At 43.0% G+C, this 27562-nt stretch overlaps 2 protein-coding genes and 2 pseudogenes across 2 annotated transcripts; all 4 read left to right on the top strand.

Annotated features, from left to right (window-relative positions):
- Window positions 1–1531: 1531 nt before the first annotated feature.
- LOC140662660 (olfactory receptor 5V1-like) lies at window positions 1532–2464 on the top strand. The gene has a single exon (XM_072886227.1). It carries the CDS (start codon window positions 1532–1534, stop codon window positions 2462–2464), a length of 933 nt encoding a protein of 310 aa, XP_072742328.1.
- Window positions 2465–9127: 6663 nt separating this feature from the next.
- On the top strand, window positions 9128–12412 carry LOC140662661 (olfactory receptor 4S2-like; annotated as a pseudogene).
- A 3588-nt stretch (window positions 12413–16000) lies between these two features.
- LOC140662413 (olfactory receptor 4S2-like) lies at window positions 16001–16885 on the top strand. The gene has a single exon (XM_072885841.1). It carries the CDS (start codon window positions 16001–16003, stop codon window positions 16883–16885), a length of 885 nt encoding a protein of 294 aa, XP_072741942.1.
- Window positions 16886–24894: 8009 nt separating this feature from the next.
- LOC140662662 (olfactory receptor 4D5-like) lies at window positions 24895–27560 on the top strand (annotated as a pseudogene).
- Window positions 27561–27562: the final 2 nt, after the last annotated feature.

Below are 27562 nucleotides of genomic sequence, written 5' to 3' on the forward strand. Positions count from 1 at the left end.
TATAGGTAACGACTTCCTGAAAACCAATGATTTTCCCATTTGCAGACCACTGTGCTGGAAGCAGAAGAACCCAAGAACTAGGTACTGATTTAAATGAAAAAAAATCTTTGCTCTGTTGTAGGATATCATATCTCACCCTGCGGTAGCCTTCACTTTTTGTAGTCCCCTGATTCCTTTTACATCAAGTCTTGTACTTGCGTTGGAAGAGGTATGCAGAAAGTGTTCAAAATAAGCCTTTTCTCCATTGAGCCCAACTGGCGCTTCCTGTTCCTATTCATTTTGTCCTCTTACTAGGACCTTTCAGATTACTTGTACTTACTTGTACTTGCCTTGGGTGCCCATACATGTGACATGCTGGATCTGATTCTGCCTGAACTATGGAGTTAGTTAGCTGGCATTTCAGAGTGGGAAACCCATGCCAAATGTGGAAGTGGTAAAAATAGGGAACTGACTGAAACTGCAGTTCTGCCTCCTGAGACACTGTATTTAATAAGTGCATGGAGACACTTTGCGATGATATTCTATGTCATTCCACAACTGAGATAACTTAGTTCTGCATTCAGAGCTATGAACACATATGTATTTGAGATGCATCACATCTGTGTTAGACATCTCTCAGGTCAAGTGACTAACAATAATGACACAGGCTGGGAGAGTATTGTGCTTGAGATTCTTACTGCTTTTTCCCTACTTAAGTTTCTTCATTTTATTGAAAAAGGTAATAAGGGACCTAGTTCAGAAGGGCACATTTGTACAGAAAATATCCCATGAGTATCCTCTGCTTTACAATCCAACTATCTGATATTTAGGAATAATAATCATAAAACCAAACCAAAATAATAAAAAACCTAACAATCCCCCACCTCCCCCCCCCAACCCAAATATTTCAGCCCTAGACTTCCACATGCCCTAGTTCGACATGTAGGAGCCAAACACATCACTATATATCTCTCACAGACCTCTGTGTCCACAGGGGTTATACTGAAGCCATATGCTGTGGGAATTTGAGGTCTTCAGCAGAATAAGAAAAATCCTAAATAGTAGAATTCCAGAGAATTAGAGGAACCTTTAACTCATAATCTTGTTCAGGTTATAAGTGAGGAAGCAAAGTCTAGGACCAGGTGCACAGACTTACTGGAATTCCTATGGTCTCCCCATGCTTGGTGATAGGTAGCCTAATTTGTAATTCTGGATTGTCAGGAGGAAGACAAACCACAAATCAGAAAAGCACATCTTCAGTCTCAGGCTCAGCTTTCAAGACTTCACTCCTGTGTGGAATCTGAAAGGTCCTAGTAAGAGGACAAAATGAATAGGAACAGGAAGCGCCAGTTGGGCTCAATGGAGAAAAGGCTTATTTTGAACACTTTCTGCATACCTCTTCCAAGCCCCTTGCTTCCTAACATGGATTGAAATCTCCTTTTCTTAACCCCACGTTGACCTGCTACCTGGGAGTCAATTCATGTGATTTTGTGTGTTCTGATTCCAGTGTTAACATCATGTATTTCTCTCCCCTTCAGGTCACATAGAGTAAATGGAAAACCAAACAAGTGGAACTGAGTTTATTCTCTTGGGACTTACAAGAGATCCACTCCTTCAAAGCCTCCTATTCACTGTGGTTTTAATTATTTACCTAATCACTTTATTAGGAAATACGGTAGTCATGATGGTCATAAGGACTGATCTCCACCTTCACTCTCCTATGTACATCTTCCTCTTTCATTTAGCTCTTGTTGACATCTGTTATGCCACTGCTGTTGTTCCAAAGATGCTGGTGAATTTCCTTGTGAAAGGAAGCATAACCATTGCTGTGAATGCTTGTATGACTCAAATGTTCTTCATCTTCCTCTCAGCTGGGTGTGAAGTGTTTATGCTTTCAGTAATGGCATATGACCGATATGTGGCCATCTGTAATCCGCTGAAGTATCAAAAGGCTATGAGCAAACATTTCTGTTATCAGCTGGTGGGGGGTGCATGGGTAATGGGTCTCTTATATTCAGTTCTAAACACAATTCCTGTGTTAAATATTCAATTCTGTGGGCACACAGAAATCAAACATTTCAGCTGTGAGCTGCCCCCTCTCCTGTCTGCTGCTTGCAGTGGGACCTTTCTCAGTAAACTCATTCTTCTTTTTTCTGCTGTGATCTTTGGGTCCAGCTCCTTTTTGCTCACCCTCATATCCTACATCTATATCATCACCACTGTCCTGAAGATACAGTCTGCAGAAGGGAGGCACAAAGCTTTCTCCACTTGCAGCTCCCACTTCATTGTAGTGGGGTTACTCTACATAACTGCTCTGTTCCAATACACAAAACCCAAATCAGTCTCATCAATCATTCTAGACCAAGTGCTGTCCACCCAGTACAGCATCTTAACCCCTATGCTGAATCCCATCATCTACAGCCTGAAAAATAAAGATGTGAAAACAGCCTTAGGCAGAATTCTAAAGAAACTTCAATTTGTATAACCTCTGAGCTGTGTATTTCAAAGACATGTTCTTTAAAACACGGACTTATAAACAAATGACCTATTGGGATTCTCTGGTTGCATTTTCTAGGTTATGTGATCAAAAACACGTTCACATACCCACAAAGAAGCACAATGGCAGGAGGGGGATGCCAAATAATACTCTGCCCCAGCAGCTCCCAGGCCCATCACAGGGAGAGCTATCAGCCCATCAGTGACACATCTCCACAAGGACAGAGGAGCACAGAGGTGAAATGGAAGGCAGAGGAACCCAAATTACAGGCTCAGAAGAGGGAACACCCTATCCAGGCTCTTCCCAGGGCTGTTACAGAAGACTTAACAGACCCATTCCAGGTGTGAAACCCATCATGATGAGTGAAGGAGAGTTAAGGCTGTAGCAGCTTTTGGACCAATGGGAGTTACTGCCTAAGAGTATGGGACACATTATGGGATGCAGGGGACCAGCATTTTGGGAATGCACAGGACTTATTCTGGGATCTCTAGGGGAGGAACCAAAGGCAGAGAAAGTGGTGGACCTAAGTGATTTGAGGAGGAATGTATGCATGAAAATAGAGTGATAAGGGGATAAAAAGGGATGGTTGCATGTAAACAAGGACTGGTCAGCATGTTTGTATGGTCATGCCCTGCACCTGATCAGTGCAGTCTGTTCTATCCTCTTACTAAATTAAATTTCTAACTCTTTTCCTGGGTGGGGGAGTCTATTCTCTGTGTACGTGTGTGTATTCGAGTCTGAGTGTCAGCAACTGGAGTTGGACCACAGGTCAGGGGGCCCATGTGTCTGGGTGCCAGCAACTGGACGGACAGAAATTAGTGAAATCAAGTGCCAGCCACTGGAGTAGGACACAGGCCAGAGGCCTTTGTGTCCAAGGTGCCAGCAACCACAGTGAGTGATGGTCTGGGTGCCAGCAACTGGACTGGGACCAGGGGTCAGACAGCCCATGCGTTCATAGTGCTAGCAACAGGAATGAGTGCAGGTGTGCAAGTGAGCACCATATCTGAGGCCAAATTCTATACAACATGTAGGAAAAGTTAGATTGCAACGTATTTTTAAATTAATTTCTGGAGGGCAGTGATGTAGTCAGTAGTGGGAAACAAGTATCTTTAAAAAAGCAATAATAGGTCAGATTAATCATGCCCCAAAAGTACCTTTTTTTCTTGTGTGAGTAAAAAGAGAACCCAATGTTAACAACTGGTATAGTTGTCTTTGCTTCATATAGCTAGGATTAGGTGAGACAAATCTTGTCAAGTCACTTAGATTTGAACCACTTCCCCCTTCCTTCTCTGTACAGAACCTGTCACCATCATGGCTCAGGAAATGCTTTTTTACTATTGTCACTTCTTCAGCCAGTCTCATGATATAAAGAAAGCAAGAACTGTCTGTGCAAAATTGTACCTTGCCTCTTGCACTGCTGCTTCTTTTCTCACCTGAATCCCTGAGGTGTTCTAGTTTCGCAGTCCTTGCAGAAGATGCCTTACTGCTGCTCAGGGTCACATAGGTTGAAATAGTCAGACCACTTCCATAACACCTGCTGCTGAATTCACAACCGCCCTCAGCACAACTTCTCATTTCCCAAGGGCCCATTGTCTGTGCCAAACCTGTCTTAACACACCCATCACCAAAGTGTCCTCTTCTGACCCGCAGCCTCTCCCAACACAAGTTGCTACCCTACTTTGTCCCAAATGCTTCACGCAAACTTTACTGAAGAAGGGTCCACATGAACTCCATAGCCTTACCACACCTCAGCAGCCAGAACTGCACAAGCTCTCCTAGTGTTGCCTTCAACACATGATGCCCACTCCTGATGTCATGAGCTCTTTCAATGCAACTCCTCACAGTATTACCTGCAACTTCATACTTTCATTCAGCACTGTCCTTCACCACACCTTAGTGTCCTGGTTTCAGCTGGGATAGAGTAAATTTTCTTCGTAGTAGCTGGTATAGTGCTGTGGTTTGGATTTTAGTATGAGAATAATATTGATAACACGCTGATGTTTTGGCTGTTGCTAAGCAGTGTTTGCACTGGTCAAGGACTTTTCAGCTTCCCATGCTCTGCCAGGTGCACAAGAAATGGGAGGGGGCACAGCCAGGATAGTTGATCCAAACTGACCAAAGGACTATTCCATACCATATGACGTCATGCCCAGTATATAAACTGGGGGGAGTTGGCCGGGGGGTAGCGGTCACTGCTTGGGGACTGGCTGGGCATCAGTCAGGGGGTGGTGAGCAGTTGTATCACGGTTTTTTCCTCCCTTGGGTTTTGTTCCTCTCTCTCTCTTGTTGTTTTCCTTCTCATTACAATTCATTATTATTATTACTATTATTTTGTTCCAATTATTAAACTGTTCTTATCTCAACCCACAAGTTTTCTTACTTTTGCTCTTCCGATTCTCTTCCCCATCCCACTCAGGGGGAGTGAGCGAGTGGCTGCATGGTGTTTAGTTGCCGGCTGGGCCTAAACCACGACACTCAGGCAATTCCAATTTCATAAACTCCCTCCAGACAGCCTCCAGCTTCGTGCCTTCCATCTCTAGTTTTACAACTTCTCCGCAAACCTCAGCCCAATCCTGCCCACCATCAAATTTGCAACACCTCTTCACCACCTCATGTCTCTGGCTAGACAGCCCCTTGCCAGCATTCACTACCCACCCACAAAACCTCACTGACCTTCTCACCATGTACAATTCCTCCTCAGCCACTTCACAGCTACCCCAGTCACGAACTACCACCATGGTGGTTTCCAGATCCAGATGCCAAAGTAAGCGGCATCCTTTCCTGGCAGTAGGCACATCCTTATAGGGAACTATTTTGCAAGAGGAGGAACCAGCAACTCTTTTGGGGCCTTGTGCATTAAGTCACTTCTGGTAGCCTGTTTGGTTAGGGAAACAAAAGGATATGACTATGATGCTAGCCAAATTGCTACCACGTGTGTCACTGGGTACAGAAACTGGCACGTCTTACCCAAATTATCTTAACAGGTCAGATACCTGAGGGTTCACCTTTGACTTCTGTCATCTGTTGTTCCTCTTCCTTTTCCAAAGATTGTAAAACTTTTTTTCTTACCCATCCTATATTGACTACTGTTTCCTGTATTGATTACTGTTAACCCTCATTAACCTGTCCAGGAGCCCAGGCAACAGTATTGAATTTCAATTCAGTAACAGAATTTCAGATATTGAAATTAGAGGACTATTTTCATCCAGACCAGTATTTAACCTCCACATTAATTTGGAGATTTGCATTTTCACTGTGTGGATCTCTGACATTTGGTGCCAGGAGATGGCTACATTACCTTGGTTGTTATCAGACATTCTGTATTTCAAGAAATTTCAACAAACTAATGGGCCATGGCTGAAAATTTCTTTATTGACATCCATGAGGCAGCTCCTGAAAATACACAGTAGAGTTCTGCACAATGAGGAGTTTGAGACTTTGTTTGAGCTAAGCCATTAATTGGCATGACCGTTTAGTGTGTTTCATTTCATAGATTAACTTTTGCTTGTAGATGTATAAATTAAGAAAGGTGAGGCCCTTTCTGACAGCAGGAATTCTGGGTTTTTCTTCAAAATCTAGATGTCTATTTCAGACCTAATCCCATCCTAAAATCAGTTCTTAGGTATACCAGAAGAATCCATTTCTGGAGAGATGTATTTTTTTCCATGGGAAAGCCTAGAGTGACAAAGTCAGACTCAAATTAGCTGACTTCCATAGACATAAAATATCTAGCTGACTTCTTCAGCTTCCCCATTTGTAAGAGAAGGACATTTTTAACTTACTTTGTAACTGACTGACCTCTGCTAAAGCATGCAAGTTATTGTAAGAGGCTTTATTCACTGGTTTGCCAGTGAGGAAATTTCATGCAAAATAAGGCTTGAAAGATCATGGCAAGGTAACCCAGGCCATCTTCTATCTCCATGAAAACTTAACTTAATCATAACCACTCCTGAGAGAAGTGAGAGAATCTGCCCTTGAAAGGCTATTGTGGTAGGCAACTCTGAAATATCTTTCTTTTTTTAAAAAATGAAGATATGTTTCTTTGTTTGTTTGTTTGTTTGAATGCACAAACATTAAAAAGCACTATTTTAGTACTCACAATGCTAGAAATCCAAAGCAGTGGATATAATGGCCCTCTACAGTTGGGAAAGCCATAAAGCTTCGTCTCGGTTTAATAAAGGATTCTGGAAGGGGTTAACTGGACTAGTTTGCTGCACATGGTTGTCCAGATTAATATTCAGCCAATCCATTGGCTGTTATTTCTAGTGATGAAAACATGAAATGCTGTTGTAGTATCATTATAAAGCCACTGACTTGCAAGTATTTCTTTAAAATACATTTACTTAAACTTTTCAGTCGAGGCAGAATTAATTTCTCCTCCTTTGCCCCTTCCTTTCATGCCTTTCCTTCACTAAGCCTACGCATCTCTCTCCTCTAGTCCCAAGAGCCCTTCCGGTGGGAGATTTCCTGGGACAGGGTTAAAGAGCAGTTCTTAAATGGTTTTCTTCTCAGGTCTTCTTTCTTCTGCTGGATTATGAATGCATCATTCAGTGCACACAGATACATAACCCAGACAGCCCATCAAATCAGTTCTTACATAGGCAGGAAATGTCAAGATACACTTGTGATACAGAAGAGCAAGAGATTAAATTAGATGAGATGATACAATAAAAGGCACCTCCTAAGCAAGTTTTGGAAGCTTTCCAGAAGCCATTCTATGTTCTTTAAAGAATCTAACACATTCCTACCAGGGAAGGCAGACACTGAAGAGATAGAATCATACAGCCATTACCCGAAAATCTAGATCTCTAACTACAGAAGAGGTAAGTCTTCCAGCTTGTATGGCTTCTTTCTTTTCTTTTTTATATTTCCTTTCTTCTTTTCTTTCTTTCCTTTTCTCTTTCTTTTCCTTTCTTCTTTAACAGTTGTAAAAATACAAAAAGACAGTTTCACTAAAGTTATCATTAGTCTGTGGTTACCTTTGGCTGGAACCATGTACAGACCTAATTCTACAGCCCCAGATCAGATTACTTTGGGTTTTGTTTTTTTTCTTTTTTTTTGCCATTAACCACCTGAGGTTTTAAAGAAGAATGCATGCGATAAGGAGATTATATAAGACGAGGATGCAATTTCTCACTCTTTTTGAGATGTTACCGGTCCACATTTTATTTGTTTTATTTTACAACTAATTGCATTATATCATACAACTCTAGCCTGTCCCTGAAAAGATAATTTAAGATGTAAGACATAAAGTGTGGGAATTCTCACTGAATTAGTCATTCTAGTCATCTCCTTTGAGTCAACAGAAAGGAGCAGGTACCTCCAGCAGGTAATTCATCACATCTTTAAGTAGATACCATAGACTGATCATGAATTGCTCTGCAAAGGCAGAAAAAGAGTGCATGTTACTAGCTCAGATATAGATGTCTACATGACAAAAGTCAATGAGATGAGATCAGGCAGATTAATATTTTGTAAAATGTAATTTGGTGGTGCTGGCAGGGACCTTATCAAGAGGGATACACAGTAAACCTGTGTTGTGAACCAGCTGTATCTTTAGAAACCTTTCTAAAATATATAGCTTGTTTTTAGCTTATGAATTTCATATCATCAAACTAAGAATATAGTTTTACTTGATCATTTATCTCTTGGTCACTCCTTTCCGAACAACTGGTTGCCTAACAGCTGGCCTAACTGGCCCCCAGCCACCGGGACTGGTGTAGTTTCCTTCCAGTTCTGCTCCTGCCTGGATGGAGCCTAGCTATTTCTTTTCCACTGGGTACTGCACCACGATAAAGGTGTGCTTATTTCATACTTTTATGTTCTTCTGGAGAAATCTATGTCATTGCTAAATGAAAAGAGGGATGGAAAGGATCACAGCTTGGTATGACCAGGTAAAATTCGATACCATGTTGTTTTTATTGATCCTTTTTTGGGGAGATATATCAGTAAAGGAACCATCCATGTACATTTTATTCTTATTCTTGAATACCTTTTACCTACTGCAAGCACAGGAAAAGTCCCTAAATTTCTCCACTTCCTCTCTAGGCTTTAAATTATGGGTTTGAGTGTAATCTTGTGTTTTCTCCATTCCTGTGTTTCCTGTGTATGTTTGATCAATTTTTGCCTGCCCAAGAGTTTCTGATTATGCTGTAATTTTAAATAGTTGCTAGATAATTTGCATTAACTGTTTCATTCTACAGGTCTGCTCAGAGATCACCAGCACAAACAGGGAGAACTGATTGCGATGTCATTGGGCTGGACTTGTAACAGTGAATTTTAACACCAGTTGACTGGGAATGTTTTCATACTAGAATGAACAGTTGATAATTGTATTCTAAGAGCACCTATTTTTGGTTAAAATCTGAGGAGAGTTTAATCTAGTTGTTCCCGGACTTCTTTGACCAAAGGGACTCTGGGTGCATAATAACAAGCTAGAAATGTTAAGGACTATAAATCTCTTTAAAGATTAAGATAATTTATTCACTTCATAAGATTAATATTAATCCTATAGTCTGTATGCACTTCTGATACAGAATTTATTATTAATAATGAAAAAAGCCTGATGAATCATATGTCTTTATTTTTCCATGTGTATAGGCTGTATATTCACCATATAATATTCACCGTATAATCACCCAACTGATTAACATGGAGAATGCAAGCAGCGTGATGAATTCATTCTTGTGGGCCTCTCAGAGAATCAAGGAGTGCAGAAAATATGTTTTGTGATGTTTCTGTTATTCTGTATGATTATTGTGGCAGGAAATCTGCTAATTGTTATCACTGTAATTAGCAGTCAACATCTGAATTCCCCCATGTATTTTTTCCTTTCCTACCTGTCCTTTGTAGATATCTGTTACTCTTCCATCACAGCTCCCAAAATGATTGCAGACTTCTTTGTTGAAAATAAAACCATCTCCTTTGTGGGTTGCATAGCACAGTTGTTTGGAGTACATTTCCTTGGCCTTAGGAAGATCTTCATCCTCACAGTGATGGCCTATGATTGCTACAGAGCCATCTGCAGACCTCTCCACTACAGCACTCTCATGACCAGGCATGTGTGTGGCCAGACGGTGATGGGCTCATGGGTGGGAGGTTTCATGCATTCCATGGTGCAGACCCTCCTCACCTCTTGTCTCCTGTTCTGTGGCCCCAACAAAATTGACCACTACTTCGGTGATGTCCACCCCCTACAACAACTTGCCTATACCAACACCTATGCCTTGGGCATCATTGTTGTTGCCAACAGCAGAATGATACCTCTGAGCTGTTTCTTCATCCTAGTCATGTCCTACATTGTCATCCTGGTTTCCTTGAAAAGTCAAATGTCCAAAGAGCAGCCCCGTGATGTGCACCCTCTATATCCTCTCTCTTGAGCAGAGGAACACTGACTCCTGATAGCTGAGATACAGGTCCATACAGGTGGAAAACAGGACTTATCCTCTTCGAGTTGCTGGACCTTCTGGGACAGTTTCTCCACAGCTGAGACAAGGGAGGAAGAGATACTTTCTTCATAATCCTGGAGTTGGCTAGCCACTTCATCCACTGCTGAATCCTCTCTATTATTCCAGTTCAGGATTGCCAATGAGTTGGCACACGATGATCATGCGTTCTGCACCAACTTCCGCCACATGGGTCGTGTGCACTTGACTTCATTTGGATCTTTGGGTAACTGCTCGTCGTCCAGATCACCATAAATCACCTCCAGCACAGCTAATTCCCTCAGGTACTGGATACCTCTCTCCATGGTGGTCCATTTGCCAGGGCGATATATACAACATCTTCCTTGAAGGGATATCTTTCCTTCATAGCTGACAGGAGTCGCCTCCAGAGGCTGAGGCCTTGTGCCCCTTTTCCAAATGCTTTGTCAATGCCCCCTTCCCTAGAAAAGGATCCCAGATGTTTGGCTTCTTTACCTGCTAATTTCAGGCTACTGGCCCCATTATCCCAGCATCAGAGCAGCCAGGTGACAACGTACTTGCCTGGACGATGGCTGAAATCTTTTTGCATACCTCGTAGTTCACTCAGGGATAGGGATCAGGTGGTTTCTGTCTCGTTTACGAGTTCTTCCTCTTCCTCTCCTTGTGATGGCCCTGCTCTTTCATCTTCCCTTTCTAAACAAGCTGACTTTCGCTTCCAGGATTTCTTCTTCTGTATAGGGGCAACTGATACCGGCATGGGTTGGTTCCCTGGTTCAACTGCAGTGCCTATCGCATGGGGGGCTGGAGTAGCCACAGTGCCTGTTGCAGGGGGGCCAGAGTAGCTGTAGTGTCTGTTGTTTTGTCACCAGATCCTTGAGGGTTCTGAATAGTGTTGAACAGGGCTCGGTAGGCATGGGCCAGACCCCAGCACATTGCAGTGATTTGTATCTCCTTAGAATTGCCAGGGTGACAACATACTTTTTCCAAATATTCTACTAAGTTTTCAGGATTCTGCACTTGTTCAGGGGTGAAGTTCCAAAACACTGGAGGTGCCCACCATCCTAGGCATTTGCCCATGCTATCCCACACACCCTGCCACTCATAACTATCCGGCCTTGGGGCAGATCTCTGGATGATATTCTTAAATTTCTTACTAACCTTAGACAAAACTGAAGCAATATTCCCAAACAATACTAATAGATGTATCATAACTACCCAAGGATGTTCAATATACTGAAAAATTATTGTAATGAAGGAGGAAACATTGTCCAAGAAGGTAGTCAATGTATTTGAAGGTAGTCAATTTGTATTTCCTCCATAAAAAACCTCTCAGAGGAAGAAGTATAATTGCCAATTGTCTCCATAAGGTGGTACCCAACGTACAGTAATGGTTTCAGTATGAAACTTAGATACCAAAACAAACCCAAGGTCACTGTTTTAATAACAAATCTCCCAGGTAAAACATCACTAATCACCGCAGAGCACAGCAAACTGCAAAAATCAACACCATTCTTTAACATGTACAGCAAAAAAATGAGCATGGTGCAGATCAGGTAAACCAATATCGACAACAGATGAATCAATACCATGGCCTGCAACTATTAACAGATATAAATTCCTTAACACTCTCTGGTTAATCTGTTATTATCTCAAACCCTTCAAGCCCCACGTTGGGCACCAAAAAGGACTGTTGGGGTTTAGCCCTAGTCAGCAATTAAGTACCACGCAGCTGCTCGCTCACTCTCCCCACAGTGGGATGGGGGAGAGAATTGGAAGAGCAAAAGTAAGAAAACTCGTGGGTTGAGATAAGAACAGTTTAATAATTGGAACACACACACACAAAAATTGTAACGAGAAGGAAAACAACAAGAGAGCGAGAGAGGAACAAAACTCATGAAAAAACAAGTGACACGACCGCTCACCACCTGCTGACCAATGCCCAGCCAGTCCCCGAGCAGCGACCGCTGCTCCCCGGCCAACTCCCTGCCAGTTGATACTGAGCATGACCGTCATACTGAGCATGACGTCATATGGTATGGAATAGCCCTTTGGCCAGTTTGGGTCAACTATCTTGGCTGTGCCCCCTCCCAGCTTCTTGTGCACCTGGCAGAGCATGGGAAGCCAAAAAGTCCTTGACCAGTGTAAACACCACTTAGCAACAACTAAAACATCAGCATGTTATCAATATTTTTCTCATACTAAAATCCAAACCACAGCACTATATACCAGCTACTAGGAAGAAAATTAACTCTATCCCAGCCAAAACCAGGACAAGGCCCTCTCCACCTTTGGGTCCCACATCACTATGGTGATTCTGTTCTTCAGGCTGTGCACATTCACCTACATATGACCATCCAGTGATCTGTCAGAGGACAAGAGTGTGGCAGTGTTTTACACTGTCATCACACCCATGCTGAACCCATTTATCTATACACTGAGAAATGAGGAGGTGAAGAGTACCATGAAAAAATTGTGGAGTGGAAAAATGAGAAGTGAGAAGGGAGAGGTGTAGAACTGCAGTAACTTCTCCAAAGGATCAGAGAAGCTCATGTATCTCTCACTATAAGACCTTTTGTGAAAAGCTTGCTTTTGGCTCCTCTTGTAATTAGGAACATCCCTTTCTATTTTCTTTTTGACTAGCACAGGCCAAGGCCCAGGGCTCCTGAGCACTACTGAAACACTAGGAAATAAATAAATACTATCAAAAATATTTAAAATGTTGTCCAGATAGAGCATCCCGTTAGTTAGCATTCTCCCAGATATAAACCTGTAGACAGACAAACTCCATCTGCTCTGTAATCCATTTAGCTGTGAAAGAGAGGACTATGGTTACCTGCTGCTGGAAGCAATCATACCAAGGAGGTCCCTTTCTGCTTGCAATAAATGCCTCTTTATGAGAACCACACTGTGGTATTTTGAATCCATGGGTTAGCAATTAAAATCCTAATATTTGGTGCTAGTTGGGTCATTTGCTGATGCAAGTAGCAGGAGGGGAAGCTTCTTCCCTTCCAATTCCAGTGAACCAAGTCCTTTCTGCAGTATTTCAGCTGTCGCTGACACCATCTTTCCAATCATCCATTCTAGCCTTCAGCTTTGCTTCAGATTTTTTATTTTAGTGTTTACACTAATACAGAGTCCCAGATCCCATGAAATACACATTGCTTACTGCAGAAAATGAAGTAGCCACTAAGGAAAGCATTTAGAGGGACAATTTCATGCATCAAGGAGGGGGAGCATTGTTCAGGAATCATTCAGGTATGCAAGATAATTCCTAACAGGGCACATTTACACACCCACACAAGGAAGGAAGCACATTGTCCACAGGAACAACTGGAACACCTACTATTGCAAGAGGGAAGAGAAGAAATGTGAGGATGAAAGGCCAAATCAGCACAGTACCAGTCAAAGCTGTCACAGGGTGATGAGCTGTAGCAGCTCAGGATCTCCACCAGAACAAAGGAGCCAGGAGGTATGAGACCCTCACTCCTACTTTGCCAGCAGGAACCCAGCAAATCAGCTGAATGCAGGAGGAAGAATCCTGCCTAGTGCCATTCAAAAGTAACTGAAGTACTTTCCATTTTATTTGTTCACTTACATTCCTTTTAAACAGCTACACCTGTGTTACACCTTAATATGCCTTAAGTAAGATTCAAGGTTACAAGGTGTTCCTAGCTCAAGTTGGGGCTTATAACTTAATATTTATTTATGTATTTAAAGTTTTAGTGTCTCACTTCTAAGTGCTGGGTGCTACCAAGCAACAGCTGGACCATAGATTATAGAAGGTGTCACTGGAAACAACATTAGGTTCCTTTATATATTGGCAAGAATTCTTACAAAAGCTTAATACCTGGACTAAAGAACAGCTTCTGTGTTTTGCATTGTCTGAGTAAAAATATCTGGTAAGCAGTGAGGACCAATCAAAAACCTTTCTAAAGTTTTTAAATAATTACCTGTTTTACTTCTTGTTTCAAATTTCTACAGACCATCTGTCTAAGGGATAGAAGTCTATAGCACAGTTATGATATTTACTTATGCTGCCAACATGCAATAGCAAGAACAAGCTAAGAAATACAAATTCTTATGAGAAATTTTAGCTTAAGACAGAAATCAGAATTTGTATAAATGTCCTGTGTAAGAGACATCTTTATTCCAAGGTTTGACTACAAAGGTAAGCTGAATAAAAAATTTGCAAATTACTAACTGCAATGTTAATTTGAAACATAAACACTTCCAGAAGAAACACATAGCCAATTGTAAATAAAGTTAGCCAGCCAACAAGCAAACCCACACACAATGTAATGTAGTCTAGATGACCACGCTCCAGCATCACCCTTCAGCAAGCCATCAATTTTTAGCTCCTCATTAATGATTTCTAACAAAGAAATCTTCATATGCCTCTGGGACCTCATTACTCCAGATAGTCTTGTGCTTTTGCTGTGCGATTTACTTTAAATATTTCTGCCACAACTTTCCCATCTTGTGAGAGAGAGTTATTCTTGCAGATGTTCTTGGAAGTTGTATTTTGCAGAATGAGAAATGGAAATAGACTCAGGTTGTCCATTTCAGCCTCTGCAGTTTTCAGAATTGGTAGAGATGTTTATTGCTCTCGTGACATCTAAGTAACAACTTGCAGCTGAGACATGTTGATGAAACTACCTAGCAAGGTCAGAGGAAGTCATCAGAGGAAAAAGTGAACTCTTGGAGACTGACAATTATAAACTGTGTAAGTTTTTTGATTTTGCTCCTTTGCATTGTTCAAGGATGATTGTTTCAAATCCTGCCTTTGAAAACAGGAATTTATGTTGAGTGACTTTTGTGAGGTCCATTTTATGAATTGGAAAAAAATCATTACAGTTTTTTCAGGCTTTAGTTGTCTTAGTTGCTTTTTTTTCCCAGTTATATGCTGTTTCCAGAAAGATCTGTCAAAAGGATGTTGTCAGTGTTACAGAGAGAAGGGCTCGAGAACTGGTGACAGCACTTCCCAGATGTTCAGTCTTGCATTGTCCCCTCAACTTTACACATAGGCAACAATGGTCCTAATACACACACTTTGGTCATCCCCAAAGTGCTTTCTATGGAGGAGTGTGGAGATAGAGATGGAGACACAAAAGAGCATTTTTTCTGCTGATCAAGTTGGAGAGCAGCCAGTGGGTGAGACAGAGACCTCAAGGTGAGAGAACTGAGTGACCTGTTATTGTTGAACAGGATTCAGACCCCAAAGGATTTACCAGGTAAATCCCCAAAGGATTTACCATAGACGAAGATATGCCTCTTCTTCGTTTATGCATCAATTGTACATTAGCGATACCCATGTACTGGGTAATGGGTACTAATGCCGCAAAGGTGAATTCATGGGTGTTTGTGAGTAAAGGAGAGTCACCAGTGGTGCATTCATTATCCCAGTGTCACTACAGATGTATTTATGAGGGGTTCCACTCAGTCCAGACTTGGGTGAGGTATACAGCCCCCCTACTAACACATCATTAATGCAAATTAGCTCCATATTAGCTCATCCACATACTGCCAGAAAGGTGATCCAAGGAAACACTGGACAGCTCTTTCTGTGACTGAGCTTATTCAGGTCTATCACAGTCAGAGAAATAATGAGCAGTAATTCTATTGCATCCCCTTAGAGGGATTAAAAGGAAAGTACATTCACTGATGATCAGGGACCTTCCTCAGGCTGTGAGTAAAGTGTTGAGACTTGAATTAGAGCTGCACTGTTCCTTTTGGTCAACTTTTTATTTCAAATCAACATTGTAGAGTAAAAGTGGGTCTTAAGGGGACCTTGCAATTAGTTGTCTTTTTCAGAAGAGGCAAAGGTGACCACTAGGATTCTGGAGGGTATTTCTACCACACTCCTCAAATAAAGAAACTGAGCTTGCTATTATCCACCTCAATATTATGTTTTGAGTTGGATATCAGCTGTTATTCCTTGAGGGTAGCATTACCTTTAAATGAAAACAGTCTCAAAAAGACACGAAAGAAAATATGCTTAATATTTAATATACCAATGAACAATATGTATGCGTATTGATAACGTCCTGTTTCTAATGCCATAGCAGATGGCTTTTTTTCCTGTGCTTCAGGTCCTGTCTACATGGCATCTGTAGACAACAAAAGCAATGTGACAGAGTTCATCCTCCATGGACTCACGCAAGATGAGAAAGTAGCAAAAGTGTGTTTCTCTTTATTCTTAGTCTTCTATGCCACTATCATACTCGGAAACAACTCGGAAATCATTATCACTATAAAGTCCAGTGAACATTTGGAATTCCCCATGTACTCCTTCCTGAACTACTTGTCCTTTGTAGACATCAGTTACTCTACTGTCACAGCTCCCAAGCTCATTTATGACCTTCTTGTTGAGAAGAAGACCATCCCTTTTGTGGGTTGCATAGTTCAGCTGTTTGTGGTCCATTTCTTTGGCTGCACTGAGATCTTCCTTCTCACAGTGATGGCATATGATTGTTGCATTGCTATATGTAAACCACTTCATTACACAAACATTGTGAATAAGCGTGTCTGTGGCTGGCTGGTGGCAGCTTCTTGGGTGGGAGGCTTTGTGCACTCCGTGGTGCAGGTTCTGCTTACCATTCAGCTACTATTTTGTGGGCGCAATGAGATTGACCACTATTTCTGTGATGTGCACCCTTTGCTGAAGCTGGCTTGCGCTGACACCTACATTGTTGGTGCCACTGTGGCTGCCAATAGTGGTTTGATTTCTCTGAGCTGTTTTGTTGTTCTTGTTGTGTCTTATGTTGTTATGAGGACACGCCCTTCCGACGGACATCTCAAAGCGCTCTCTACCTGCTCCTCTGACATCACTGTTGTAATTTTGTTCTTTGGGCCATGCATTTTCATCTATATGTGCCCTTCTACCACCTTCATAGTGGACAAGATGGTCCCTGTGTTCTACACCATCATCACACCTATGCTCAATCCCTTTGAAAATCTAATCCCAAATCTACATACTCCGAAATGAAGAGGTGAAAAATGCCATGAAAATGTTGTGGGGCAGAAAAGTGAAGAGGAGGGAGAAATGAAACAATGCAGTGCATGTCTGTAAGATGATATGAGCTCAAGAAACCATGGGGAGGGAAAGAGAAGGGTCTTCTCCGTAATGTTGCTCTGGTTTTAGCAAGGCACTTCAGAATAGACCTGACACCAAATTCAAGGTTTTATGTAACTCTCATCTTTTTCATTGGAAATTGTTAATCAAAATCATGTGAGGTGATTGTCATCTATCAAACCTGAGCTTTGAGGATAGCAATGTGGCATGCATCTTCAGGCACATCATAGCTATGCCTAGGCTTCTCCCGGCACTAAGAACAACCAAGTGTTTTGAGAGGTTGTTCTTTCCTACAAGGTCCTACGAGCTTCAGAGTGGTGTGTCTTTACATTTCTGCACAAAGAAGTGATGATGGTACCAAGCTCCCAAGAGTAAACAAACCCTTCAGTACCACACAGCACTGGCAGCTTTCATTTCACATATTTTTACATGCAAACATGAGGTGTCTACAATTAAGCAAGCTGCTGAGAGAGTAAGCAACCTTTGGGGAGGATGGGATTAATTTAATGATAGGAGCATGAAAGAAGTAGGGGAAACAAGATGACAGGGAAAAATGGCACAGATTGTACTGAAACATCAGCAAGTAAATAAATACATAAATAATATGTAAATATTAAAAATATTCTCCAGGCAGAGCATCCCATTAGCTAGAGTGTGAACTTTCAGTCTGATAGACTCCAGCTACTCTGTAATCCATTCAGCTGAGAAAAGGTGGCCCAAGGTGTCTGAAAAATTGATCACTGCCTGCTTCTTGACTCCCCTTTCTGCTTTCAGTAAGTGACTTATTATGAATACTACATTGTCATATGATGAATCCATGAGTCAGCTATTAAATACCTGATATTAGGTTCTGTTAGGGTCACTTGTTGATGCAGGTAACAGGAGGTGAGTCTTCTCCCCTTCCCCTGCCAGTGCAATTGCCAATAATAACAATTACTATTATTACTGCTCTAGTCAGTAGCAGGATTCAAAGGCTCACTAAGCTAATGGCTAAAAGCTTTCCCACTACGGCGAGTCTGAATGTTCCCATTTTTCTGTATTTGGTATTTCCTGGTGAATGCGCTACCTCCTTGAGTTTTATTCTGCTTCCTATCCGTTTCCTCAAAACATTCAATCTAAGCTGTCCAATGACGGTAAATGTAAAATTTGTAATTTAATTCCCAGCTCCAAACCAGCCTCATGTACTAGAAACCCAAAATCACAGCTACTCTGGTCTGGATCAACTTCATTTAAAGGAGCCCTGCTCCGTTACAGGAACAGTATGTCCTTAAAATAGTTGACAGTTCAGTCATTTGCCTTGAGGTAATTAATGATACATGGAGATTAAATGTAACAATAAGTCCTTGTTACTTCACAATGGTAGTAAAATTAGAGTAAAACATCACTATGTGGACAAAGAACTTTTATAACTTCTTCATATTTCCAGGCTGAAGAGGAAAAAAATAGGCAGCAATGACTGACAGAAGAGGAAGCTTTATCTTTCCTAGAGTTGGGGGTGAAAACATAGGTGTCTAGTCATCAAGATTTTCTTTCCAGATTTACAGGTTCCTCATGTTACATTGGAAGAGGCTATTCCTTTCAAATAATGAAGATGTAGCAGAAATGGTTATAAAAGTCAAGTAATCACATTTCTTCATGTTCTGGAGTACATGCTTTCAGAGACTGGTTTCTAATCGTTAAAGTTAATGTCCAAAGTAATTATTTTAATGAAGTTTCTAAAGCAAGTGCAGTTTTTATTCACTGATGAGGTGATATAACTTCTAATGTAGAAATCTATGCTGCAGATGTCTACTTCTGCTTTTAGGATCAGCGGGCTTAAATAGGGTCTTTATGGCTGAGATCCCTCTCTCTACAAGGTAGGTGTCAAAAAGGAGGTCAGAAAGACAAGATCTTTGCAGCACTTCTTCCTTCCCATTGATTTGAAGGCACATCTAAAAGCTCCCTAATTCAGCTATCATATCTCTACAAAAGATATGCTGTACAATATCTTGTACCATATTTTGGTACAAGATGGTACAACCATGGTGTACCATTTGGTACAATCATGCTGTACCATATCTTGTACAAAAGACATCCTGCCCTAATGTTGGAGAGTCCAGTTCAACATGTCTAAGGTCAAAAGTGACCCTTTAAAGCTGAAACAGAAGCATAAGGGAATGAGTCTTATTTGAACTTGAGCCTTAGTTCACAGTGGCGCGTCACCACTGGCAATATCTTTGGTCTGCTCAAACTTTCCTTTGCCTTGGTGAATGAATGTTCATACTAATTTATATGTCATTCTGATCCAGTCTATCCTGGGGTGACTGCAGTTTCCTACCATTGCTACCTGGCCCACCTCTGCATCTTCCCTCATCTCATACATTTCCTGACACTGTCTCAATGAAGGGATTGGTAGTGCACTTCTACCTTTTAAAAAATTATTATTATTGTTATTGTTGTTGTTGTTGTTGTTGTTGTTGTTGTTGTTGTTATTATTATTATTATTATTATTATTATTATTATTATTTTGGCTTGGTTTTTCACACAAAGGGCTTCTCAAATGCTTAAAAGTGTATGGTGCAAATTGGTTTGCTGTTGCCCACCAGAGGACCCAGTCACCAAAACTCTTTAATAAGGCTCTCAGGTAGCTGCTTGGAGTTTGGTAACAGTTCTCACAAGTCCAGCTCCATTAATGAAAGACTATTTGTCACCTATGTTTAGTACTCAGTAGGAGTATACAGGAATATTTTTATGTTGTGCTGGGATGGGATGAGTTTAGGGAGAAAGAATCATGGAATTACTGACTGGTTGAGGTTGGGAGAACTCTGGAGGTCATCTGGTCCAACCACCTTGCTAAAGCAGGGTCACCTACAGCCTGTTACCCAGGACTGTGTCTAGATGTTTTTTTAATATCCCTAAGGAGGGAGACTCCACATCCTCTCTGGGCAACCTGTTCCAGTGCTCAGTCACCCGCAGAGTAAAAAAGTGTTTCCTTATGTTCAGAGGGAACATCCTGTGTTTCAGCTTGTGCCCATTATCTGTTGTCGTGGCACCAGGCATCACTAAAACCAGCCTGGCTCTGTCCTTTTTGCATTCTCCCTTCAGATATTTATACACATGGATAAGATCCCATCAGACGCTTCTCTTCTCCAGTCTTAACAGTCCCAGCTCTCTCAGCCTTTCCTCATATTTGAGGTGCACCAGTCCCTTAATCATCTCAGTAGCCCTTTGTTGGACTCTCTCCGGTGTGTCCATGTCTCTCTTGTACTAGGGAGCCCAGAATTGGAGACAGTACTCCAGATGTGGCCTCACCAGTGCTGAATAAAGGGGAAGGAATCACCTCACTCAACCTGCTGGCAATACTTTGTCTAATACAGCTGAGGATACCACTCACTTTCTTTGCAGAAAGGGCACATTGCTGTCTCATGTTCAAGTTGGTGTCCAACAGGACCCCCAGGTCCTTCTCTGCCAAGCTGCTTTCCAGCTGGGTTGCCACCAGCATATATTTGTGCATGGGATCTTCTTCCCCAGGTACAGACTTTGCACTTTGAACCTTATCGAACTTCATGAGGTTCCTGTCAGCCCATTTCTCCATCCTGTTGAGATCCTTCTTGATGGCAGCACATCCCTGTGATGTATCAGCCACTCCTCCTAGTTTTGTGTCATCTGCAAACTTGCTGAGGGTACACTCTATCCCATCATCCAAATCATTAATGAAGATGTTGCACAGGACTGGACCCAGTATAGATCCCTGGGGTAGACTGCTAGTTACTGGCCTCCAACTAGACTTTGTGCTGTTGACCACCACCCTCTGGACCCAGCCATTAAGCCAGTTTTCAATCCACCTCACTGTCTATTCATCCACCCCATACATCAACAGCTTAATCCAGTCCATACATCAACAACGGTGTGAAAGGCCTTACTGAAGTCAAGGTAAACAATATCCACTGCTCTCCCCTCATCTAGCCATGGTGATTTCTCCTCCTTAATGTGCCTGGAAGTCATTTCCAGGATTAGCTGCTCCATCACCTTCTCAGGGATTGAGGTGAAGCTGACTGGCTTGTAGTTCTCTGGGTGTTCCTCCTTGCCCTACTTTCAAGTAGGTGTGACGGGGTGACATTTGCTTTCCTCCAGTCTTTGAGCACTTCTCCCAGTCACCATGATTGACCAAAGGTCATTGAGAGTGTCCTTGCAGTAGCATTTGCCAGCTCCCTCAGCACTTATGGGTGCATCCCATCAGGGCCCATGGACTTATATATATGCAGTTTTCTTCAGTATTCCCTGACCTGATCCTCTTCCACCAAGGGCACTCATAAAGTGATGTAAGAAGTGTGGCTGCCTCCTCCAGCTACTCTGGTCCAGGACCCTCCTGGGCTTTCCCGTTTGCAGGTTCAACCAGTAATGAAGCTGGCACCTGTCCCAGAGACACAGACATGGATGGACACACACAGACAGAGAGGACAATGACACACCCGGTCACACACTGCCACAGACAAGGCACTGCCTTCAACAGCACCTATATACAGGACTCACATAAAACATAAACATGGACAGCCAAGTGGGGGAACACACACATTACACTCTAGGTTCACAAGCATACACACATTTGCAGATCTCTTGAATACCAGCATGGCCCTTCTGTCCGCCCGGCACCCCTGTCCAGATCCTGGCCCTCTTACCCACTTCACAGGTCCCCTACTGGCTGGCTAGTCCAGCTTGATGCTTGCTAGCAAATACACAACACTCACACACTCATCCCTCATGTGCTCCACATTCACAGGTCCCCCTGGGTGTACGAGCATGGAATCCCTGCTCACCTGATACCCTGGCCCAGACTCAAGGCCCCCCCTGCTTGCCGTCTAGTCCAGCTTAAATTTTGCTAGCAAATACACATGCACACCCCATGCACACACACTTTGGGGGAAGATACAGACTTTTGCCCCCCACACACCAGCTGGCACCAGGCATATGGGCTGTGACCCATGGTCCCACTCCAGCCACTGACACAGAGCCCCTTACTCACTTCACTCATGCTAGTCCCCCCCCTAGTAGCCAGTTTGGGGAACACACACCATTCCTGCCCCAGTGGTTGGAAGTTAAAGACCCCCACTCACTCCAGTAGCTGACTCCACAGGCCTTGGGGCACCTACACCCCCTGTCTGACTCCAGTAGCTGGCACCAAATACCACTCACATGCACATAGATCTCACCAGTAGCTGGCACTTAGTCCATGCAGTACACACACGCATACAGGATAGAGAGTGAGATTACACAGATAGTTATGAAAATATTTAATAAGAAGATATAAGATGATAGGACAGACTGCGGTGATCAGGTCCAGGGCTCAGCCAGACAGGCATACTGACTGGCCCCATTTTACACACAACCTGTTCCTTTTATACCCTTTTCTGTCTAACCTCTTCCTTCTTTGTTCCTCCCTGCTCCCCCCTTCCCCTGCATGTCCCCCATGGGTTTGTATTCCCACACCCCTCCTAATCTGGGGTTCCCCTGTTTCACAGTCTTATCAGTTGCAAAGTCCAGGTTGACCTTCCTAAAAGTAGTGCCTGTGGTTTCTTGATAGCCCATCAATTAGTGTGAGTGGCGAGGTTTGTTTCCTGTCATTGTCTCCATGTTGGTCTGTATCTCTGTATATTTTGTTTGGGCTTTCCTCTTTTTTTCCCTTGGTTTCCCAGTTGACAAGATCACCCATCAGATAACATCACTGGAATAAACATTCTCACACTCTCACATGCCCTCATCAGTTAGTGTGACTGACCAGGTTTGGTTTCCATCACTGCCTTGGTCAGGTTTGTGTCCCTGTATGTTCTTGTTTAAGGCTTCCTTCTTTTCTTATTTTCCCTTGCTGCATTGAAAAAGGCCCTTGACCAGATACCCTTAAAGGAGCAGACAGTCTCCTTCCACATACCCTTACAGGTACATCTTTCTTACTTGCTGGTCTGGCTAGTTAAGACTGAGGCAAAGGTGGCATTTAGTACTTCAGCCTTTTCCATGTTCTATATAACCAGATCCTCTACCTCATTGAGCAACAGGCCCACATTTTCTCTAGTCTTCCTTTTGTCTTCTATGTACTTAAAGAAGCCCTCCTTGTTTTCTTGTACATCCCTGGCCAGATTCAATTCCATTTGGGCTTTAGCTTTCCTAACTTCATTCCTGGATGCTTGGACAATATTTCTATATTCCTCCCAGGTTACCTGTCCTTGCTTCCATGCTCTGTATGCTTCCTTTTTTGTACTTGAGTTTGGCCAAGAGCTCCTTGTTCACCCTCATGGGCCTCCTGGCATTTTTGCCTGACTTCTTATTCATTGGGATGGAAATCTCTTGACCTTGGAGGAGGTTATCCTTGAATATGAACCAGCTTTCTTGGGCCCCTCTTCCCTCTACAGCCTTATCCCAGGGGACTTTTCTGAGCAGATCTTTGGAGAGGCCAAAGTCTGCTCTCCTAAAGTCCAGGGCTGTGAACATGCTTACAAGATGTGGGAGGCCTTTTGGGCAGTTCAGAAAGCCTTGGAGATGTTGCCGGTTTCTGTTCTGGATCTTTCTGTTTAAATGGTAGATGGAGAATGGGTAGATGGAAAAAATATATACTGTCACAGTAAAATTTGCCTTTAACCTGCCACAATAAGAAAAACTGGTTGAAAATCTCCTGAAACAGATTTCTATGCAACAAGAAATTTAAACAACAGCAAGGATATGGCAATTACAAGCAAGAGGAAGTAGCATTGAACAACACTCTGATCTTTCAGATTAATAACTTGAAATAGATTTGGAGTGAATGATTTATAATTGTTTCAGACAACAAATGCTGTAGTTTGTAAGTTTATTTGGATATGTGTTTGTAAAGATATGTGGAAGAGTAGTGTCTGCTCCTTTAAGGGTACCCTTAAAGGAGCCATAAACAAGAACATACAGAGGAAAACCTGACCAATACATGATAAAGGACGTTGTGATGAGAACAAACCCAGTGAGTGGAGCAAGCCTGAGAATGTTTATTTTTCTTGGTTGTGAGGATAAGGAAAGAGAGGGAGGCAAACATACAGAGACATGAAGCCTGATCAATTAGCATTAACAAAGACAATAACCAGAAACAAACCAGGTTAGTCACACTAATTGATAAGCTATCAAGACTCTGCAGGCAAAATGGGACTTTGCAACTGGTAAGGATACAAACCTGAGTGTCTGGCATGTTGGATGTGGTCAGTGGGACTGTGCCACCTGATGAGGCAATATGCAGGGGAAGGGGAGCCAGAAGGAACAAAGTTGGGGGATGAGAAGAAAAGGCTATAAAAGGGCCAGTCACATATAAAACTGAAACAGTGAGAATGCTTGCCTCGCTGAGCCCTGTGCCTGACCACTGCAGTCTGTCCTGTCTTCTTAAGAAATGCTTTCTTAACTCTCTCTCTGCTTAATCTCACTCTATCCTGTGTATGCTGCAAGGACCAAGTGCCAACTACTGGGGAGACTGGTGTGAGTGGATTTGGTGCCTGCTACTGGAGTCAGACCAGGAATGTGGGTGCCCCTGGCCTGCAGTATCAGCTACTGGAGACAGTGGGGGTCCCAGTGCAGCTACTGGAGTCAGTGGGGTCCTACTGCCAGCTACTGGAGCCAGTGGGGCCTCACCCTCCAGCCATTGGGGCAGGAACAATCTGTGTCCCTAACCCATCTACTGGGGGAGACTGGTGTGAGTGAGGCAAGTGAGGGGCTCTGAGCTGGCAGCTGGAGTGGGACAGCAGGTCACAGCCCATGTGCCTGGTGCTGGTTGCTGGAAGGGCCAAATATCTGTATCTTCCCCAAACCAGGTGTGTGTGAGGTGTGCATGTGTACTCACCAGCAAACTTCAGGCTGGATCAGATGGCAAGTTAGGGGACCCGTGGGGCAGTCAGAGACTGAGATCTGGGCAGGGGTACCATGCGGATAGAGGAACCATGCCAGTGCTCAGAGAACCTGTGAGTATGCGTGTGCTTGTGAACCCAGTATTGTGTGTGTGCCTGCACCAGTGACTTCCTGCCTCTCCCAGCTCCAGAGAAGGAGGGGACATGGCTGTCTGTGCTTGTGTGTGATGTGGGTCCTGTGTGTGGGTGCTGTTGATGGCAGCACCTTGGCTGCGGCAGTCTGTTTTACTGGCCATGTCAGCATACTCTGTGTGTGTCTGTGTGTCTGTGTGTGTCTGTGTGTCTCTGGAACATGTGCACAGCTTTGCCGCTGGTCGAACCTGCAAAGGGGAAAGTGGCAGCCACATCCCTCAGCCTGGGCAGAGACCCTGATTCCCCAGGCACCAAACTGGGTTCCAGAAGCCTGGCAGGAGAGTCCTGGGGCTGCTGGAGGAGCTGGACATGTTCTAAACTGCCCTTAACAGAATTCAGACTTGGAAATTCAGGTTGTATCAACATTTAGTACTGGGTATAACAGCCACCTTTTTTTCCTATCCTTTTCCTATCCTCTTCATATCCACCATGGCATATTAAAGTACATGTGTGTGGTTGTGTTTATGTGTGTGAACGGCAGAGAGAAATGCTTGGTATTCTGTTGAAAAATATACAGAAAATTTTAAATGGTACTGTGACCTCTTGGCTGTTTGGCTCCTTCAAGGCAGCTTCAATTAACTCTAGCTGCTTGATTTTACTGTAGACATCTACCATGGGGCAGGTATCTGCACTCCATTTATACTCAGGGATAGATACCATATCTTCTAGGGTATAAATTCTCCCACTCTGGAGCCATGATCTAAACAATGTAAATCGAGCCATCCCTTTAAGGTGTTTGTTGATCTTCATTGACTATGCAGGGAGTCAAAGCTGTCATGCTCAAATTGTGATGCCTATACTGCAGATCTCTGTCTAGTAAATGTCAGGGATTGCTACAGACAGACGGCTGTTCACTTTCTCTGCAGCTGTGCTAGCTATGGAAGGTTATTGAGTCCTTGTGAGAGGAAGAGAAGTAAAAGTGGGATCATTTCTAAATTAGTTATGTGATTTGCAGACATATATTCTGAATTATGCATGAAGCAAGCCTGTTTAATAGGAAGAAAAAACTCTTCAAAATCTACCAGAAAGCAGTAGAGAATAGAGCAGGATGCAAGGAAAGTGCTAAGGTATTAGCAAAAGGCTAATGAAGGATATATGAAGAACAGAGACTGCTTTCTTAGTGGTAATCTGCTTGTTGATTCATGAACTCTCAGACAGAAATAAGCAGCTGAAGAATTTCCTGGTGTGACTGTAAAAGAAAATGAACTAAAATTTCAAGGGGAACAGAAATGCCTTGACATATTCCTGAGTAGCTCACCAGTAGGACAATGTCAAGATTTTGAACTATTAGGTATATTTCCTTCTAAAAGGAAAGCAAAACAAAACACCACACATGTAAAATAGTTTTCCCAAAACACAGAGAACTATTTATTCATGTGCTGGCATTGTTAAACTTTATGTCTGTGGTGTTGTTTGCATTTCAACCTCCATAAGACAGTGTATTTATCTAACAAAGAACTTTAACTATGTCTCTGAGTGATGCTGTGGTGGCACAGAAACTGTGTAGTGATTTGCTCCTTCTCCTATCTTAGAAAACACAAACTGTTCAGGAGAGCATGTTGTGTTAACAGCAGGCCTGAGAGAGCAGTCAAGTTACTAGACACCCACTAGCTCAGTGGAGAGGAATATTAATGAAGAAACTCCCAAATCTGGTTTCTGGGCATCATCCATGAACCTTGGAGCTGTAGCATATTCCCTTCTCTTCCTGGCCAGCCCACAACTTCTCCCCTACACCTGTGCTATGGCAAGCCTGAGCTGAAGCAATGGCACTGCAAAATTTCTTGTGAGTAACTGAATTTATCCTGGGGAGTTCTGATACAAGGGAGCTGCAAGTTCTCTTTTTCACCTTCTTCTTCCTTGCCAATGCCATGATTCTGCTGGGGAACGTCCTCATCATTGTGGTAGTCAGGGCTGACCCCAAGCTGTACTCACCTATGTACTTTCTCCTCTGCAATTTGTCCTTCATGGACATTTGTTACACCTCTGTCACCTCTCCCAGGATGCTGATGGACCTGCTCTCCCAAAGGAAGACCATTGCCTTTGGGGACTGTATAGTCCAGCTGTTTTTTCTGAACTTTGTTGAGGCAATAGAGATGTTGGTCCCAGCAGTGATGGTGTACAACTACTACACAGCCATCTGTGAGCCCCTGTGCTACACAGTCATCATAAGCCAGCAGGTGTGCTGGGTCCTGGTATCTGCCTTCTGAGCAGGGGGTTTCCTCCACTCCATGGTCCAGATGCTGCTCACAATCCAGTTCACCTTCTCTGCTCTCAGAGCAGTTGACAGCTACCTCTGTGACACGCCTCCGGTCACCTGGCTGGCCTGCATGGACATCTACATCACTGAGTGGTTCATGGCCTCCAACAGTGGCTTAATAGCCCTCGTTTGCTTCCTGGTGCTGGTCACATCTTATATGTTCACCTTGGTCACAATCAAGGTCCACTTCACTGAGGGGCACTGGAAGGCACTCTCCACCTGTGCCTTACACATCATGGTCATCACCCTTTTGTTTGTACCCTGCACCTACATCTACCTCTGGCCCTTCTCTATCTTATACCAAGAATAAAC

This window comes from Ciconia boyciana, chromosome 22 (genome assembly GCF_034638445.1).
Source record: "Ciconia boyciana chromosome 22, ASM3463844v1, whole genome shotgun sequence".
Taxonomy (NCBI): Eukaryota; Metazoa; Chordata; class Aves; order Ciconiiformes; family Ciconiidae; genus Ciconia; species Ciconia boyciana.